This window comes from Fistularia commersonii, chromosome 19 (assembly GCF_037954325.1).
Source record: "Fistularia commersonii isolate RoL2024-O1a breed Wild chromosome 19, RoL_Fcom_v1.0, whole genome shotgun sequence".
Classification (NCBI taxonomy): domain Eukaryota; kingdom Metazoa; phylum Chordata; class Actinopteri; order Syngnathiformes; family Fistulariidae; genus Fistularia; species Fistularia commersonii.
Window position 1 is genome coordinate 5923002 of NC_141302.1, and position 19499 is coordinate 5942500.

The following is a 19499-nucleotide window of genomic DNA, read 5'->3' on the forward strand; positions in this document are numbered from 1 at the left end:
AGATTAAAGTGATTGTTTGCAGGCCTTCAGTCACTTTTTGCACATTTTGCAATTTACAACATTGTTTTTGCCTTAGGGGATATATAGTAACTTTTTTTATGCAGGGCCACAGTATCTGCAAAAGAATGTCTCAACATCAGACGAAAAAATGACAGACAAGAACTAGGAGACAAAAGATTGAAGGGCCTGAGAGAAGTAATGCAGGGGGCGTCAGTAATGAGGGATAGAGGTCACTCCCTAAACTGACCTCATTCAACAATAATGCTGAGATTCGCCCAGATTCTCACACTTGACACTTCTGGAGTTAATACACCTAAGACACAGTCACACACCCACATGAAAAATACTGAGTCTAATATGCAGCACATACACAATAGTGAATACACAGAAAAACAATATTGGACTCATTGGAGAATAAGACCTTGGTTATGTCATATTTCAGTTCATAAAAGTTGAACATGCCTTTGTGCTTCGCTTAGAGTTACACCAGCTTGAAGTCATTTAAATGCATTCCATTATCTACTTGACGGACCTCCCAAAAAATAGCCCCTCTCTTCTTTCCAATTCAATTTTACTTATACATCTTGTGTTCATAACAAAAGTTATCTTAGGATGCTCAATCAGGTGACAGTGGCAAGTTATAGTGGATTGGCAGCAAGAAAGTGGCAAATGTGGCAAAGGCAAAACTTTAATGTTGTAGCAATCTCGCGGAGAACTGGACTGGTGAGCAATTATATTATCATCATAAAATGTAATAGTGTCTCTGCAGATGATTTTCAGGATTCAGTACTCAAGGAATGTCATAAATTCTGACCAATATACTCTTTATATCAGTACTGCACTTGAACTTGTTTTAATAAAAATAACCATTGAATTTGGCACTAAGTGGTCGATAATGATAGGATGATGCATTACCCGCGGCAAGCAAGCAAAACAAACACAAAAAAAAATGATTCTGTTGTCGAGGGGGGCATTTTAGGTCCGTGTAGAATTTCTTGTCCCTAAATCTCTTGGCAGCCAAATAATTCCCGAGCAGAAGCACACAGGAATCGCTTTATCACATCACAGTGGGAGTCTTTCGTTTTAAATGGATTACAGGATAAAAGGGGTAAAATCGCTGGACAGAAAGGTCAGTGAACTGGTCAAGAGGTTACAAATGTTTTCTGTCATGCAAACAATCCAGGCAAGGAGCAGGCAGTCAGAAGAAATACAAAAATGAAAACATTTTTCATGAGGATCTAGCTGTAGAGCTAAGAAACTAATGATGGAGAATGACTTGAAATTACACAGGAAGGAACAAACTGCTTGATAGATACAATAGACGAATATTTACAGCTCTTGGCCCAAGACAGTGAACTACAATATATGCTGAATGTACACAGATGGACAAAAAAAAAGAAAAAAAAAAGAAAACTGAATTAGCAAGTAAAGCATACATCTTACACACAAAGATAGGTCAGACTCCAAACCAAAAACTTAAAGGCCAAATAGCAATCCTGGTGTCCTGACAGTTTTCAGGGTGTAAATCATGATATCGTTGGTCTTCAACGTTACATAAGAGCATAAGTCCTCGTAAATCTGAAGCAAAAAAGCTTACACTTCCTCCAACCCTTCCGCTGTCCATGTACCTTAAACTTCTCCATGCATACATGGTTTCCGTGGCTTTACAATTTACTATGTACACACTATACAATTACCCTAATCACCACGCTTCTTTTGTGTCATATATCTAACGATCTTGTCTGCCCTTTTTTGTTTTAGTCTTATGCTTTTCTTAGCCCATCTCTTTGTGTATTTCTTCATTCAGTCATTGTAAAAGCACCAAAGTCATGGTCATTAAATCGGGTTACTTTCTATGCAGACCATCCCAGATCACTATAGACAATCATTAAATCGCCTATACCTTCACAATAAAGATCATACTTACTATACTACCGTCTTTTTTATGTTACATCCACACATATTAATTAATATGACAGCAGTTAATTAATGAGACATGGGTCGCTCCCTGTAGGTCGCGAACGCCTGTCAGAGATCCTGGGGGTTAGTGTTGAAGAGGCCAGCCAATTCCAGGACAGTTTTTTGAAGACCTACAGGGGGGTGCAGATTTTCATCCAGAGGACCATCCAGCAGTGTCACAAGCAAGGTACATTTCTGTCTGCACGTGCATGTTCTCGCTGTGTTTCCCACGTGAGCCAGTAACTGAAGGTTGAATGTGAGCGCCTGGAAATCAATTAGCAGCGCATTGCATATTTTTGGGTAAGATTAGGGTGATAGTGAATATAGAATAATTAAAAGGATATTAGTAAATGTATGTCAAGCACAACAGAGATGTCTCAATAAGAAGGGATATGGTTGAGTTGGGGCCCAAATATGCAGCTGATGAATTGTAAAAACTCCTTTTGGTCTTTTGGTGGAGGAAGAAGAAGCTGCTTGGATTGGTAGTAATGAGACAAACTACTGCAGGTCAGTACTTGAAGGTGATGTAGTGCATGGGGGATTTGGAAGCAGTGGAGGTTTAGATGGGACACGGCATACCTCAGACTCGAACATGTTCACAAGAAATACTGTAAAGTCTGCACTTGGACCCTGATCCTGCTCAGCACATGAGCCCAATGCAGGCAGACAGGCAACAGAAGTCTGTCAGTGTCTCCCAACCCTTAACCTGAGGAAAATGCTTTGATTCAGACCAGAGCCTAGAGCACAATGCCGTCATTAAATGAATTTCAGCCCAAAATAAACCCTTTTTTTCCTGTCCTTTTCTGGATCATTTTAATTATCCGTTTGTATTCTATGCTACTAGGTGATATTGCTCTCATTATTCTTTCGGCAAAAGATATATATATATGTATGTGTGTGTGTGTATATATATATGTATATATATATATATATATATATAAAATATGTATATATACAGATTTTAAGTATTAATTCAACTTAAACTGATTAGATTAACTAACTATGCATCTGTATTGTTTCCCCACTCTAATACATGTATATCATTCATTTATTTATGTATATCAAGTGAAGTAACTGCTGAATTCAAGCACAGTAATTGAGAAATAGATAATTTGAAGATGAATAATATGTTGATATATATATGAATAAATAATTTAATTGATGAAGGCTAAATGCCTCATTTATCACAATTTCCATAGTAGTCCTACATTACCCGCACACACACAAATATGTGTGTGTATATGTATGTGTGTGAGTGTCCATTTTTATATTGAAAGATATCTAGGTTAGTAGACCTTAATATCAAAATGGCTGTACTGGAGTCCTGTAGTGGCAGGTGTTCTATCACCAGTGTTAAATACAATCTCTTCCATTTTCTCTGTCACACAGCCGCTTGATGAACTTATTCTTCCAAAATGCTTTGAATAAACAGTTGTGGAAACCTCGACTTTCCCAGGGGGCGCAGTGATAATGTGCTTAGCAGTTGGCTTTAATTCAGCTCATCACCATGGTGATGCATCCATCAGAGATGGTGCGAGTATTTTTCTGCTCTATTCATCCCAAAACTCAGCCCACCTCTTTCTCACTGTCCCCTAAGTCTGACTCTCTTGCTCTCTTCCTTATGTTTTGCCAAAATGACGCCTCCGCTTCATCCCCCCCACCCAAGACACCGATTTTACCTTTCGTTTCCATTTTTCTCTTCAATTACAGTAAGAGAAGGGGAAAAACAGTTTTTGTGTCTGACTAAGCCAAGAAAATATCCTCATAGAAGGGAGAGGACAAAAAAGAATGTGTTGAAATTTTTACGATACACTTTAAATCCGGGGGGCGGCACTGTGACGCAGTGGTTAGTGCTTCGGCCTCAGCACGAAGGACACTGAAGTACCTTTCTGTGTGAAGTTTTGCATGTTCTCCCCATGTCTGTGGGTTTCTGGTTGTCCGATTTTCTCCTTGCGATTGACTGGCGATCAGTCCAAGGTGTGCCCCTGCCTCTCGCCCAATGACAGCTGGGATAGGCTCCAGCATGACTTGTGACTCTGAGTGCAGGATAAGCAGTAGAATATGGATGGATGGATGGATGGATGGATGGATGGATGGATGGATGGATGGATGGATGGATGGATGGATGGATGGATGGATGGATGGATGGATGGATGGATGGATGGACATCAGGGAGATGGCCCTTCAGTGATTACCTGCTCTACATGCCCAGAATCCAAGTAAGGAGGATCCAGAGTCTTGATAAGCCCCTGCATTGCATGTAACCTACACTCAATCCTGGTGTCCTGACAGTTTTCAGGGTGTAAATCATGATATCGTTGGTCTTCAACGTTACATAAGAGCATAAGTCCTCGTAAATCTGAAGCAAAAAAGCTTACACTTCCTCCAACCCTTCCGCTGTCCATGTACCTTAAACTTCTCCATGCATACATGGTTTCCGTGGCTTTACAATTTACTATGTACACACTATACAATTACCCTAATCACCACGCTTCTTTTGTGTCATATATCTAACTATCTTGTCTGCCCTTTTTTGTTTTAGTCTTATGCTTTTCTTAGCCCATCTCTTTGTGTATTTCTTCATTCAGTCATTGTAAAAGCACCGAAGTCATGGTCATTAAATCGGGTTACTTTCTATGCAGACCATCCCAGATCACTATAGACAATCATCAAATCGCCTATACCTTCACAATAAAGATCATACTTACTATACTACCGTCTTTTTTATGTTACATCCACACATATTAATTAATATGACAGCAGTTAATTAATGAGACATTGGTCGCTCCCTGACTCTCTTGCTCTCTTCCTTATGTTTTGCCAAAATGACGCCTCCGCTTCATCCCCCCCACCCAAGACACCGATTTTACCTTTCGTTTCCATTTTTCTCTTCAATTACAGTAAGAGAAGGGGAAAAACAGTTTTTGTATCTGACTAAGCCAAGAAAATATCCTCATAGAAGGGAGAGGACAAAAAAGAATGTGTTGAAATTTTTACGATACACTTTAAATCCGGGGGGCGGCACTGTGACGCAGTGGTTAGTGCTTCGGCCTCAGCACGAAGGACACTGAAGTACCTTTCTGTGTGAAGTTTTGCATGTTCTCCCCATGTCTGTGGGTTTCTGGTTGTCCGATTTTCTCCTTGCGATTGACTGGCGATCAGTCCAAGGTGTGCCCCTGCCTCTCGCCCAATGACAGCTGGGATAGGCTCCAGCATGACTTGTGACTCTGAGTGCAGGATAAACAGTAGAATATGGATGGATGGATGGATGGATGGATGGATGGATGGATGGATGGATGGATGGGCGGATGGATGGATGGATGGATGGATGGATGGATGGATGGATGGATGGACATCAGGGAGATGGCCCTTCAGTGATTACCTGCTCTACATGCCCAGAATCCCAGTAAGGAGGATCCAGAGTCTTGATAAGCCCCTGCATTGCATGTAACCTACACTCACCAGCCACTTTATTAGGTATACCTGTCCAACTGCTTGTTAACACTTAATTTCTAATCAGCCAATCACATGGCAGCAACTCAGTGCATTTAGGCATGTAGACATGGTCAAGACAATCTCCTGCAGTTCAAACCGAGCATCAGTATGGGGAAGAAAGATGATTTGAGTGACTTTGAACGTGGCATGGTTGTTGGTGCCAGGAGGGCTGGTCTGAGTATTTCAGAAACTGCTGATCTACTGGGATTTTCACGCACAACCATCTCTAGGGTTTACAGAGAATGGTCCGAAAAAGAAAAAATATCCAGTGAGCGGCAGTTCTGTGGGCGGAAATACCTTGTTGATGCCAGAGGTCAGAGGAGAATGGCCAGACTGGTTCGAGCTGATAGAAAGGCAACAGTGACTCAAATAACCACCCGTTACAACCAAGGTAGGCAGAAGAGCATCTCTGAACGCACAGTACGTCGAACTTTGAGGCAGATAGGCTACAGCAGCAGAAGACCACGCCGGGTGCCACTCCTTTCAGCTAAGAGCAGGAAACTGAGGCTAAAATTTGCACAAGCTCATCGAAATTGGACAATAGAAGATTGGAAAAACATTGCCTGGTCTGATGAGTCTCGATTTCTGCTGCAACATTCGGATGGTAGGGTCAGAATTTGGCGTCAACAACATGAAAGCATGGATCCATCCTGCCTTGTATCAACGGTTCAGGCTGGTGGTGGTGGTGTAATGGTGTGGGGAATATTTTCTTGGCACTCTTTGGGCCCCTTGGTACCAATTGAGCATCGTTGCAACGCCACAGCCTACCTGAGTATTGTTGCTGACCATGTCCATCCCTTTATGACCACAATGTACCCAACTTCCGATGGCTACTTTCAGCAGGATAATGCGCCATGTCATAAAGCTGGAATCATCTCAGACTGGTTTCTTGAACATGACACTGAGTTCACTGTACTCAAATGGCCTCCACAGTCACCAGATCTCAATCCAATAGAGCATCTTTGGGATGTGTTGGAAAGGGAGATTCGCATCATGGATGTGCAGCCGACAAATCTGCGCCAACCTTATGATGCCATCATGTCAACATGGACCAAACTCCCTGAGGAATGCTTCCAGCACCTTGTTGAATCTATGTCACGAAGAATTGAGGCAGTTCTGAAGGCAAAAGGGGGTCCAACCCGTTACTAGCATGGTGTACCTAATAAAGTGGCAGGTGAGTGTAGGTGCAAAGATGCCTGAATGACCAAGATCCTGTTGGACTTCTAGTTCCAGATGGACATACTGGTGACGGATATTATGGTGGTGGAACAACAAAAGGCAGCACAGACCCATGTGGTGATGTAGTGATCCCAAGTGACAGCGATGTCAGGAAGACAACGCAAAAGAAACTGGAGGGGAAAATACCAGGGCTTTGAGAAAGAGTTGAAGAAGAGGTGGGGCATAAAGGCAGAGCTGGTCCCAGTAGTGCTGGGGTCGTTGGAGCGGTAAAATGATTCTAGCAGATTCCAGGAAGAACATCTGAGATCTCAGAAGAGCAAAATCCTGAGAACAACCAGGATCCTGGCAGATCCCTCAAGCTCCACTGGTAGAGGACCCAATATTGAGAGTCACAATATCACCAAGATGACGATATATACATATATGTATATATATATACATATATATACATGTGTGTTTGTATGTGTGTATATATATATATGTATATTTATGTGTGTGTGTGTATATATATATATATAATATGTATATGTATATTTATGTGTGTGTGTGTGTGTCTGTGTGTATTTATGTATATATACACACAGACACACACACACAAACACATACAGTTTATATGTGTGTGTATGTCATGTGATACCAAGATTAGCTGACACCACCTCTGTACATGTGCCTCTCACCCTTTGTTATTAATTGTCTTAAAAATGGATGGGCAACAGGTAGGCAACATTTCTTGTTTAAAAAATACCTTTGATGAGAGGATAGAGGATTTGTGCATGAATGCACTCTTCATTGTTATCACCCCCCCCCCCACACACACACACACACACACACATTTCCTGGCTAAGGTTCCTGCAGACACATATTTATCTAGATACGTTTTAACTGTGAAATGGAAGTCACATGGGCCTCTTTGCCATATTGTCACATGTTTGTGAAAATCAAAACCATTCCAAGCTACAGTCAGGCCCACAAGTATTTGAGCTTGGCTTGTTTGAGAGCTATCACTTAGTTTGCTACTCCAGTCATAATGAAACGGGAGATATGTGTGACCTTTAGTGATTTCAGTTATATCGCACACTTATTTTCAAGGGCTTGGAATGAATGGAAAAAGGACGTTTTTGACACGTAGATGAAAGTGACACGGGGATCAATAAACTGTGAGACTGATCCTTATGAAATCTTTTGCCAAGTCTGTAATATCAGCCATATGTTTCTGCCTGTTTCTGATCTTGCTGCCTTTAGTTTGGTCTTCAGAACTAGAGAGAAAGTCATGTTCTAATGGGTTGAGATCATGTGAGTGACTTGATTATTGAAAACTCTTCAGTTATTTTCATAGTGAGATCTGTTATGTGATGTTTATCATGTTGGCAGTATTCTGCCAAATCTGAGCAAGAATGAAGGCCTTAGGAATTTATCCTGCTGCTTCTGTCTGCAGCCACCCATGCACATGTATTACACCTCCTCCACAATGTTTGAACAGATGATGTGGGACCTTTTCCTTTTGTGCTCTGTACTTTTCTCTTCCCATCATTCTGTCATGAGCTCATCTTTTCAGTGCAAGGACATTAATGAAGCAATTAGATATTAGATTAAAAAGGGTTTTTTTCCCTTCCTATGCGTTAGGGTTGGTTTACATCGACTTGTAACCTATTTACATCTTCACACAACAATAACCTGGCTTCCCAAAAAGCATTCTTAACTTGGCCAGATTTCATGACAGGGCTTTTCTTCACTAGGAAAAGAATTCTTCGCTCATCCACTTAAGTCGTACTTGGTGGTCAATGTTCTGTGGTCCTCCAGGCCTAATGGTGTTGCTGAGCTCATCACTGCATTCCTTCTTCTCCTTCTCAAGAATAGGCCAGGTTTTATTATTTGGCAATGCAGTCCTTTTTTCTGCTTGATTCGTCACAGAGCATGGGGGCAACTGAGTGTCGAGACTTTTCTGTCCACGCTCCTATTACATTTAGGTCTTTGAAAATAGCTAGTAATATCTGTGACTTCTAAAAGAATGAATGCAATATATGTATTTTACACACTAAATCAAAGATAGAATCCTTCACTTTAATCGCATTTTGATTACTTTGAGGTGCTGCAGATTCCAAGCATTTGGATTCAAAGTATTCTGATTGATTTGTCACACAATATTGGTGGAACAGACTGCAACAGGCCATGGGACTCGTCTGTCCACTCAGTGATTTACAGCAGTAGTATAGGTCCGCTGAACACCACTGATGAAAAAGGAATCTTTGTCCTGGAAGGCAACTTCAGGAAAACAAAAGGAAGCAAAAAGGGAAATCATCAAATCTGTAAAGAAACAGAGAAATGTAGGTAATATTTGGGAAGAGTTTAAAAATGGTTTTGGAAAGAAAGTCACAAATTGGTTTCTTCAGGACTGTGTAGGTCAGGCGCTTATCTGATTTATTCATGTATTTGAATAATTCAACACTTTCCAGCTCCGCACAGAAAAAAAAAAATTGTGAACCCCACTGATTAATAAGCTGCTCACAAGATATTAAAAGTAATCAATTTTCTTAGCAGTTTTCTAGTAATCATACAATTAGTCATATCTATTCCCAAATATTCGCTGTTGTCGGTGAAATGTAAGGTTCAAGAGGAGTTTAAAAGCACCAGTCTTTCCCGAGGTCAGAGGAAGATAGAAGTTATGCCAAACACATATGGGATGTGATTCACAATCTCTGCTCTCTGTACTTGAAAATTGCTTTTGTGCTATTAACACTGACTCAAAGTAGACGGCTCATCTCTGCCGTTGGGGCCCAGAACAAAGGTCATTTTCCCGTTGAAAAGCTCACATGCTTGTGTCATGGGTCAATTCACAGAGCATAGAATGTTTTTTGTGTCCGCTACTATCTGTCATGAGCTCATTTCCTACCAATTTATGCACGAGAGTTTGTGTGTGCATTCTGGGAAGAGGGTCATTCAGGTTTCATGCTCCGCTCTGCTTTCCTCATAGTAAGGGATACTAGAGGGATTTAGCTGTAAAGCCTCGCCCATTGTCCAGCTGGTGGAATGTACTGGTCTCCTGTGTGTGTGAGTTTGTGTGTGCCGCATACCTGCATGTAATAATGCTTGCACCTCTACGTGTTGTGTGTGTGTGTGTGTGTGTGTGTGTGTGTGTGTGTGTGTGTGTGTGTGTGTGTGTGTGTGTGTGTGTGTGTGTGTGTGTGTGTGTGTGTGTGTGTGTGTGTGTGTGACATCAACACACATTCTTGTTACCTGAGCGTTCATGTGACCGTGCTGTGAGTATAAATGTGTGTGTCATGTGGTTGTTTGTTGTATTTAGCGTGTGTTTAGCAGGCTGTTATTCACCTACAAAGCAAGATCAACATATGACTTTTAACATTCCTCTGTAAATCACCTCAGTCCAGTCCAGCACGAGGCTTTTTATTTGTCTAAAAAGAGAGATGGCTCATAAAAAGTGATGTATTGTTGCTGTTTTCAGATGTTATTGGAAATGTTTTGAGTTTAGATGTAGTGACAAAGTACTTCATACTGACAGTTAAAGGTAGAAATATATTAATAACATTTGAAACAAAATCTATCATATTATTTAACTTAAAAACAAGCATAGCTTTAACATATAAAAGCTAAACTGTTTTCCTTATCATTTAAATAAACTTACATAAATATACATATATACATATATATATATATATATATATATATAAATGTATATAGGGAGAGAGAAAGAGGGATGGATATATTATAGTTAATTACGTTTTTCCAGTTTCTTGGTTGAATACTTAAACTATTGAATCCACTGGTAAATTTGAATAAATATATATTGCAACTAATTCAGAATACATTTTTAAAACAACACCAGTCTTTTTTTCTGTAGTTTTTTCTAAACATGATATGCTGTATATTTCTATAATGTGACTGGGCGAGATATTTGCAACATACTGACCCGAATTAATATAAAAAGTGAGGGTACCATGTTTTAAATAATTTAAATCACTCATGGTTTCCTGATACAACTTCTGCTTTAATCTGATAAATAATTTGTAAATCGCAAAGGAGCAGATTATCTTGAATTTAAACTGAATATCTGTTTATGGGCATTATGATTTACAAGTGTCGATGTGCTTCAGATCAGGGTATGGCATAATCACAGCACAGGGTCTGTTCTGAATGGTGGTTGCAAATTATGACACAAATTCCAATTTTTTTTTGTTTAGGATACGTGTTGTCCATCATGGGTCGACGACGGACCTTTCGTAACATTAACTCCCCAGACTGGGCTGTTCGCATGCAGGCAGAGAGGCAGGCTGTCAACTTTGTGGTCCAAGGTCAGAAAATCAACTGGTGTTAATTATTGCTTGTTTTAAAAGGTGTCATTTTATCTCAATATTTTATCAAATAGAGCCAGAGAAGATTCTCTATTGACGAATGAATGCTTAATTGGTTCAGCAGTCATCAATCAAGAAATATTTGTAGAAATACAAATAATAATGTATTCATATTCTACCAGTTTCCTTGGTTCTGAAGTTGAAGTGCAAGGACCAATTTTAAAAATTCCTATCTGTGACTTAGTTACAATAAAGGACCAATTTGTTTCAAACAATTCCTTTGCAATTGAATTTTGTTTTGGAAGTGGAAATCTGACAGCATATGGCTTTCATTGTCTGTTTCTGTGCAAACCCATTAAAATAACATTCCTCCAATGCTCTGTTGAATGTACTCGTTTACCGCTGCACTTAGTCTTTTGTGTGTGTGTGTGTGTGTGTGTGTGTGCGTGCGTGTGTGTGTGTGTGTGTGTGTGTGTGTGTGTGTGGAAGTGTGTGTGTGTGTGTGTGTGCATATGGAAGTGTGTGAGTGTGTTTACTAACCATTACCAGACCGTCATTATACATAGAGGTGCTTGAGACTTAGTTTAGGTGTGTGTGTGTGTGTGTGTGTGTGTGTGTGTGTGTCCCCGCAGGTTCTGCAGCTGATCTTTGCAAGATGGCCATGATCAAAATCTTGAAACTGGTCTCTTCCTCCAGCTTGCTCACCGCAAGGTAAACCTCCAAAGCTATGGGTTTGGCGGGAACCTATAAAAGAATCCCCTTACCACATACCTATGTTACATTCTGGTCTTTCAAACTCCCTTTTCTCTCATATCAGCTTCCAAATTGTCAGCACAGATAAGCTGAACTCACCGGCCAAATAAATAAAAAGGGCTCAAAAGTGCTTCCAAAACAACCGCTGTGGTTACATACCCATCATTCTACTGGAATTTTTCAGTGACAGCCAAAAAACCACAAGGTTGAGATGGATATATTGTAAAGGGTAATGAGAGAGCAGGACCCAAAGTAAATGGAGAGCTTAGTTAAAGCTGGGCTTTGAGTTACCAGGGAAGATCAATCGAGGGAAGATTGTAAGCCGTAGTGAGAGGGGACTCGTGTTTTTGTATGTTTGTGACTGCAGGCTAATTGCCCAGCTCCACGATGAACTCCTGTATGAGGTGGAAGACTCCCAGGTCGATCAATTTGCAGGTAAAACAGCAAATCCACTGTCAGCACTATTTATTATTTCACAATATTTCATGTTTAGTCATTCTGATAAGTTAGTGATCCTGCTCTCAGGGTTGTTTGTTTTTCATCTTTTTATTCAATTTTATTTTTAAATTTCAGTTTTAGTTCCAGGAATAATTATTAATGTGTGTTTGAATGAATAATTTTTGTAAGCAGCACTGGTGAAGAACACCATGGAGTCCTTTCAGCACATCGAGCCTCTAGGAGTCCATCTCAAAGTGAGTGAAAGGAACTGTTGAGAATTTGACTTGACTTAGACTGAAGGAGGCAGGATGAATACCATTTCCCACATTTGTCACCATCAAATAAGCATATTTTGATTGTGTGTGTGTGTGTGTGTGTGTGTGTGTGTGTGTGTGTGTGTGTGTGTGTGTGTGTGTGTGTGTGTGTGTGTGTGTGTGTGTGTGTGTGTGTGTGTGTGTGTGTACGCATTTCCCAGGTCCCCCTGAAGGTGGCAGTCTCCAGTGGCAAGTCCTGGGGATCCATGTCAGAGCTAAATATCCCTGCGACGTTTCTGTCTTCTCGTCTTTGAGTCCTTCTGTCTTTTCTCTTTTTATCTCTCTTTCTCTCTCAGACACACACACTCAACATCCATCTCCACACCTCTTTACTGAATACAATTTACAATCACCGTCTGAGACGCTTTCTATTCTACCTCACACTCCTCTCTTTACTTTGTCCTGCATCCACATTGCCATGGAAACCAGGCAGCTGCAGCTCCTTCCAGCTCCTAGTTCTTGCTTTCACTCCATCCGTATCCGTGGGCAACGGCAGGAACCATAGACTGGATTGCACCAGTTCTTTTTTTTTTTTTTCTGTCTTTATCCAGCAAAACGTTATGGCTCCTCTTTTCCTTCTCCATTTGTACACTGTCTTTCTAGGAGCACTATTTCTCTGCCTTGTTGCCAATGTGACGTTCTTAATGACTATTGGTTAAAAGGGGATATGGTTGTAATGTTTCCATTAACTTAGCGGCACACTGGAGATACTGTAACCAGTCTTCTGTTAAAAAATAAGGTTTTATTGTTATCCACTTATCCATGTCTGTGATTAATAAAGCTTGGACTCGCTGAGTTCCCATAAAAATCCAATCATTTCATTCTTCCTTTTTTTTTTTAGTACTGTTTTATATGTACATTAGTCACAAAGCCTGATATAAAAATTGCAAGAAAATAATTTTAAAATGTGAGAAAAATCTGGTCCGATTATTAAAATCTCATGTAGCCATTATATCATTTTGAAGGATATTTTATGAAAACTTCCCCCATGTGTTCGACTGAATCGGAACAGATGAATCAATTTTGTTCAGCTGTAAGTATCCACTGCTTCACCCTCCAGCCCGTCTCTTATCCCCTTGGCTGTAGCCCATTTCCCCCTTTGTCTTCTTCCATACCTCTCTGTCTCTCTGTCTCTCTCTCTCTCTCTCTCTCACACACACACACACACACACACACACACACATTCCTCAAACACTCATACTGATGCCTACACATGCTTCCAAGCACACACACCCATACTTTTTATCCATCAAGCCTCCATGAAAGCACTCACATGCTTCCAGACACACTGACCAAGTTTTCCTTGTCTGGAATTACTCTTTTCACCCCTTATTTTCTGTCCTTCAATTAAGACTCTTAAAGTCTACCAAAATGTGTCCACCCTCCCTCTGACATTTTAAGCAAAGCCTAACTACATTATCACTTTAAATTGTCATCCCACTTTGGCCACCAATGATAAGGGGGTTTCACTCTTTCCTTTGATACAAAGGAGTCGCCATGTGGGATTTCCACCAGGAATGGCCTCTTCGTACGTGACTCTGCTGATGTGAGGGAAGCTTTTCTCACCAGGTCAGTGTGAGCAGAGCACTGAACAGTGAACAGTGTTATGGAAATCTGCCCCTCTATTCTTTCATTGTTCTGTGGTTTAAGAGTGCACAGATACCCCCTCCCCTTTTTTCTTTTTTTTTTTTTTTTTAGAGTAGTGCGAGACCAGTATGTGGAAATTCCAGAGTGTACCGCATTTTTGGAGAAGAATTGTCAAATGTAAGTAAGTCTACAGACAAAAAATACCAATAAACCTGAATTTTTGGCATTTGTGTTCTCACTAGTTGTTGATACTGACACTGTTATATGTATTGCTAGGTATGAGTGCAAAGAAGTGACAGTAGTTGCACATACACATTTGAAAAGTAGCTGAAAAATAATTTATTTGACTTCTTTAGATATTAGAATTTTCCTGAGGTGAATTTGGCTTTGAGTTAACTAATTTCAATGAGTGATGCCTTCACTTCAATGACTTTAGCGAATGGTGGCCTTACACTCCCCCAGGAGAATGCAGTTGCCAAGGGAAACAGCATGAGCTTCACCTAGCTGCCATGGCAACCATGAGGTGTGTAAGTATACCCTGCAGCACGTATCCTTGCGGATGAGATTATAGACACTTTTATTGTTTCAAATCTAATATATCTCAAATTATTCTCGGCGAGTAGGATGTCCCTTCTCTTCCCTGTGGTACTCTCAACTCTTTGTGACAAAGAAAAAAAAACAACATTTAGATTTGCAGCATATAAAAGCTTAATGCATTGTCATTTTTAATTGATACAATATATGTACATCCGTTTTTGAATCAATCATCATTATGCAGGAAATCCCATCTTTACGTCGATACAGTGTTCCAGTTGTCTCAGTATAAAAGAAAGGGTTCAAAATTGCAATAATAATAATAATGAGAATAATAATAATAATAGTAATAATAATAATAATAATAGAAATCCCCAAGTGGCATTACAGCACTCTATCAAGAGAATGCAGAAAGGGAACCGATACATAATAGCTAATAAAGAAAAATCAGGCCTCGCTGCAGTCTCACTGAGGTCAGGGCAGCCTGGTTTTACCAGCAGCACATTCACTATGTTACAGCCTCCAGACTTCATCTACTAACTCTTGGCACACTGCATGAGTCAATGCTTGCACCTTCCCTTGTTGACATTTTTATCATGCAAATTCTTTTCCCATCCTTATCCTTTTCTTTTTAATTCAGAAACTCCCTGCACCCCATAAACCATTTTACTTATTTCTAAATTACCTATGGGCCTCTTCTTTCCAATTTGTCTGTATAGTCTAAGCCCCCTTCCTTACACAATAGAGCCCCTGACCACCAATTACTAAGTTCCTGCAGCTGCAATTTACTCCCTTCCCCCTACACCGATCAGTCTCACCCAACAATCCATCAATTCCTCCTTCCATGCCTCTATCATAGCCAGCTGGTTGACCTGCCTGCCTCACCACAGTGTGGCTACATATCAATCCCCTGCTGTGCTGTGTGCAGGTCGGTTTCCTGGCAACAGATAACAGCCATGACAGGGCTCCCGGGCAGAGAGAGCCCCTTGCATTGCAACAGCACACTGGCTAGATCGCTCAGGCCAGAGCCCCCAATATTCAAGGCCCTGGCCAAGGGTGAGCTATGAGCTAACAGTGCTGCCGCTGTTGCTGTGATTGGCTCTCCCTGACAGCCTGACAGTTCAAGCAGACAGGCGGGACAAGGAAGGCTGTGTCTGAGCACACAAGTGTGGGCCTCACAGCCCAAGATGGCGTGTAGTTCCTGAAAGTGGCTGTAAGTCGGTATTGTAAAGTTGTGAGGTAATGCAGATGAGGACACCTGCATTACATTAGAAATTCTTTTGTAGTGCTCTAAACATCTTTAAAATATAATTTTATATATTTTAAATCCATAGTTTCTGTTACAAAAGGAGTAAAAATGACCCCCAAATGCTATTTACAGTAAATATACTTTACAATTTTACATTTACTATCTTACAGATTCAAAAAAAGACTTTGAATCTTACTCGTAAGAAAAGTCAACAAGGTTGTGAGTTGCGATTCTGGCAGCTGCGGCGTGTGGAAATTTGTTATTGTCAATTGTTGTGACACAGTTGTGATGGTACGTATGCCCTGCATGTCTCAGTGAAAGATGTAAACTCGAAGTCTTTATGGTCACACCAGATGCGACTTTCAGAGTGCGGCGACGCCATCTTTTTCCTGTCTGCTTGAACATACTCATATGTGTCAGTTTTCCTAGTTCCTATTGACATCTGTACAAATATGCAGAGGTACACGTGTGTACTTCAACTTAAACTTTTTTTAAAAAGCACGTTTTCGACACCCGTTTGTAAAGAAAACTACAAAAAACAGAAACATTTTACAATCAAACACCCCTTCAGGCTTCTGTATTTGTGGTTACGTATAAGGGATAACATCAATGCAGCATTTCATCGTTTGTAATAAAATCCTTACCGTGGTATGACATTTATTTGTTGTTTTGTCTAGTCGCTTGCATTTATTGCTTGATTCGATGGCACATGGGCAAGATTTTTCCTAATAATACCAATAAGAACAGGATCGTGTTGAACAAAATATAGTCACAGAAGGAATAAAAATGCAGCAGTTTCAATCACCTTTGGCGGATTACCTCTTCCAAAAATAGCCATGGGCAAGAATATGAATTATACATCGTAGTATCATGTCTCATATATGCTAATGATACGTCATGTCTGTAATACAGGAGAAAAAGAAACTTTATCCATATTCTTTGTAGGAAATGTAAAAAATTAAAACTACCTGTACTGTAATAGCAAAACAAGACACAGTTGTGCTACAAGTGCTTTTTTTTTTTTTTTTGTTTTTTGTTTTTGTTTTTTTTTTTTGTTCTTGGCACCTGCGGCCTCAGTCCAGAATGAGTCCTTCAGTATCAGCCACAGTGGAGTAAAGTCCTCACCAAAGGTGGAGAGAGAGAGGGAGTCCATGCTGTTAAGCTCTGCGGCTGCAGACCTGCTCCTACTTCCCCACTGCACACACATCCCCACCCCCGACCACCACTTCCTACCCGCCCACCCTTAACTGTCAATGTGCCACATTCCTCCCTCACCCCTCGCCTTCCTTGTTAGGTGGAACATTCCACACCACAACCATCTACGGAAACAAAATTTTGATTCATGATTGGTTAGAACTTGAAAAAAAAAATGATGGTTTGCAGGAAATAATATATCCACCATAAATGGAGATAACCCTATTTACAATCACAAATAATGTCTAGCATCTAGTGTAGTGGTTTACTGACTTGATAAAATAACTTATAGCTGCTTGTCACTCTTCTCGATCCCTCTCTTGAAAATAAAACAGCAACCAGGAAAGATTTATAACATAAAATCACTTAATGTTGGCAGTTTACATTCATTCCTGTGAGTGCTGGCATCTCAGACAGTTTTTGACACATGCCTTCAGAGTAACACAACACACACAGGTTCTGTTCATTTGTGCAGTTCTGAAATACTATTTGATGTGAAAAACTGATGTTTTTAACCATTTTTTCCCCTTAATGGCCTGAATGGAAAGCGGCCACATTTCTGGTTTTAAAAACTGCTGAGGTTAAAGGCTTGGCTTCAATCGCCTCAGCTTGTGCCTTTGTGTCTGCTATCAGAGAGAGTATCAGATGATCATTTTTGGGTTCTAAAGTACTCTGGACTTAATGAGGACTCTCCTTCTGGAGAGGCCTCTATGCAGCATACTTATCTCAAACCTCAACCAATTTGAAAGCAAACTCACACTCAAACAAAGAAAACCAAACAGTAAAAGTGAGAATTTTTTCGGATTGTACATTAGCAGAACATTTCAGAGGACTGGTTTGTACCGAAATTTACACTCTGATAGAATTTGCATACAGATTAATCTTCTACATTCTAACATTAAGTATGTATTAACAGTTTTAAATGGGAGGTGAGAGTTCACAGGGCATAGCATTCACATAGAATAGTAAACAGACATTGCTCAGACTAGTAAAATGCAATATAGACAGTGCACTTCATTTACAATTTTAAATCACCCATAAACTACCTTAAACCATGCAGTCCACAGGTTATTTGAACTCCAGCATTTTATTCTAGTGCATAAGGCCGTGGCAAAGGCATTTTGAACTATATTACCTTTGTTCTAAGTATGAACCAGTATGAATAATAATTTTTCCTTAAAAAAAAGGAGCATTTTAAATGTCATCAGGCAAAAACTGAGCAGTAGCAGGTATTGCTCAGAATGGGAAGTATTCACATTCCTCCAGAGGACCACACTGGCCAACCAGTTTGTTTTACAGTCCGCGTCAGCAAAGCCATTCTCAATTTCCAGATCTTTCACGGATCTTGTAAATGGTTTGTGTCACTCGTAACCGCTGAGGTCATTTATGGCGATAGACTGAAGCGAGAACTCATTTTGCATTCCAGATTCAAAAGTATTATTTCAAGTCATCTGATGCCTCTGCACTAGTAAAGATTGGCTGTCACAATAGTCAAATGGTGGTGATTGATAGCCTGCTGTTTAGATCACAATTAGAAGGACAAACTTTGGGTGTGGTGCACACACGTAATGTCTGTGTGGGTTCTCAGTCATCCACGTCACGGGTCTTGTCGTAGAATCTCGTCTCTCAGAACAAGTCCAGTTGCTACGACAAACTTTAACAACATTTTCAGACTGAAATTTGTGAAATCAAGTCAGCGATAGCTGTTGCTTAAACAAATGAAAAACACTGTCCCTTCTGTATCAAACAAAATCAAACCGGAATCATCGAGGAGGTGCGAGGCATCTTTCAGTTGTTTGCCCAGAGATAACTTTTTGAAACTTGCTGTTTAATTCATTCGTGCTTTGCGTTTGTTTGTGACACTCCATAGGGAAATCTGCCGTTCACTCTAATCTAAAGACAAGGAAATGCCTCAGAAGCTCAATTCCACAAGCCAAAGTAGGCACAGTCAATTTGTGTTAGTTGTGAGGATCATACTTTTCTATCAATAACTACAGTTATATCCATAAGTCAAACAATAATCATTTTATACTTAAGTCTGATCTGTCAGTTCAAGTCTAAACATGCAGCTGTCTTTTCTTATTATGACAATTTTGTGCTGCCAGTGGGTCCACTTTCTCCATATGACAAACCTCACAGGTAAACTGCTGTCTTGCTTTACATACTGCACAGAAATGGATGTTCTCTTTTGCATCGTGTAAATGGCCACTGCTAAGTTTTATTTTTCTCCTTTGGAAAACCACAACTGAAGCTGGTTGAATACAAGACCTGTGACAGTTGCGATGATATGCCCCAATAACCAGTAAATCAACCAAGAAACATTTTGATCCACCACCCAGCATTCAATAAATCCAAATAGCATTAGCCACTTGCTTCCTCTTGAGGATTTATAGCTTTACGACCACTTGTAATCATATCCCTCCCTTGTCTTGCTTACACCTAATTAAAATAAATTTAAAAATAAAATAAATCAACATCTCAAGTCAATGG

At 40.2% G+C, this 19499-nt stretch overlaps 2 protein-coding genes across 3 annotated transcripts in view; one reads left to right on the forward strand and one right to left on the reverse strand.

Annotated features, from left to right (window-relative positions):
* The window catches only part of poln (polymerase (DNA directed) nu), a 45309-nt gene extending 32174 nt beyond the window's left edge, over positions 1 to 13135 (forward strand). The window contains exons 17-22 of the mRNA XM_086166159.1: positions 2015 to 2146; positions 10830 to 10940; positions 11573 to 11651; positions 12061 to 12128; positions 12324 to 12385; positions 12607 to 13135. Coding sequence (XP_086022285.1) covers positions 2015 to 2146; positions 10830 to 10940; positions 11573 to 11651; positions 12061 to 12128; positions 12324 to 12385; positions 12607 to 12699 — 545 coding nt within the window. The 3' untranslated portion in view covers positions 12700 to 13135. The remainder of the gene's footprint in view (positions 1 to 2014; positions 2147 to 10829; positions 10941 to 11572; positions 11652 to 12060; positions 12129 to 12323; positions 12386 to 12606) is intronic.
* A 1587-nt stretch (positions 13136 to 14722) lies between these two features.
* The window catches only part of aspnat (aspartate N-acetyltransferase), a 23336-nt gene continuing 18559 nt past the window's right edge, over positions 14723 to 19499 (reverse strand). For both annotated transcript variants that reach the window (XM_086166157.1, XM_086166158.1), the window contains one exon: positions 14723 to 19499. This exon is cut by the window's right edge and continues 3201 nt beyond it. The gene's annotated coding sequence lies outside the window, so the exon portion shown is untranslated.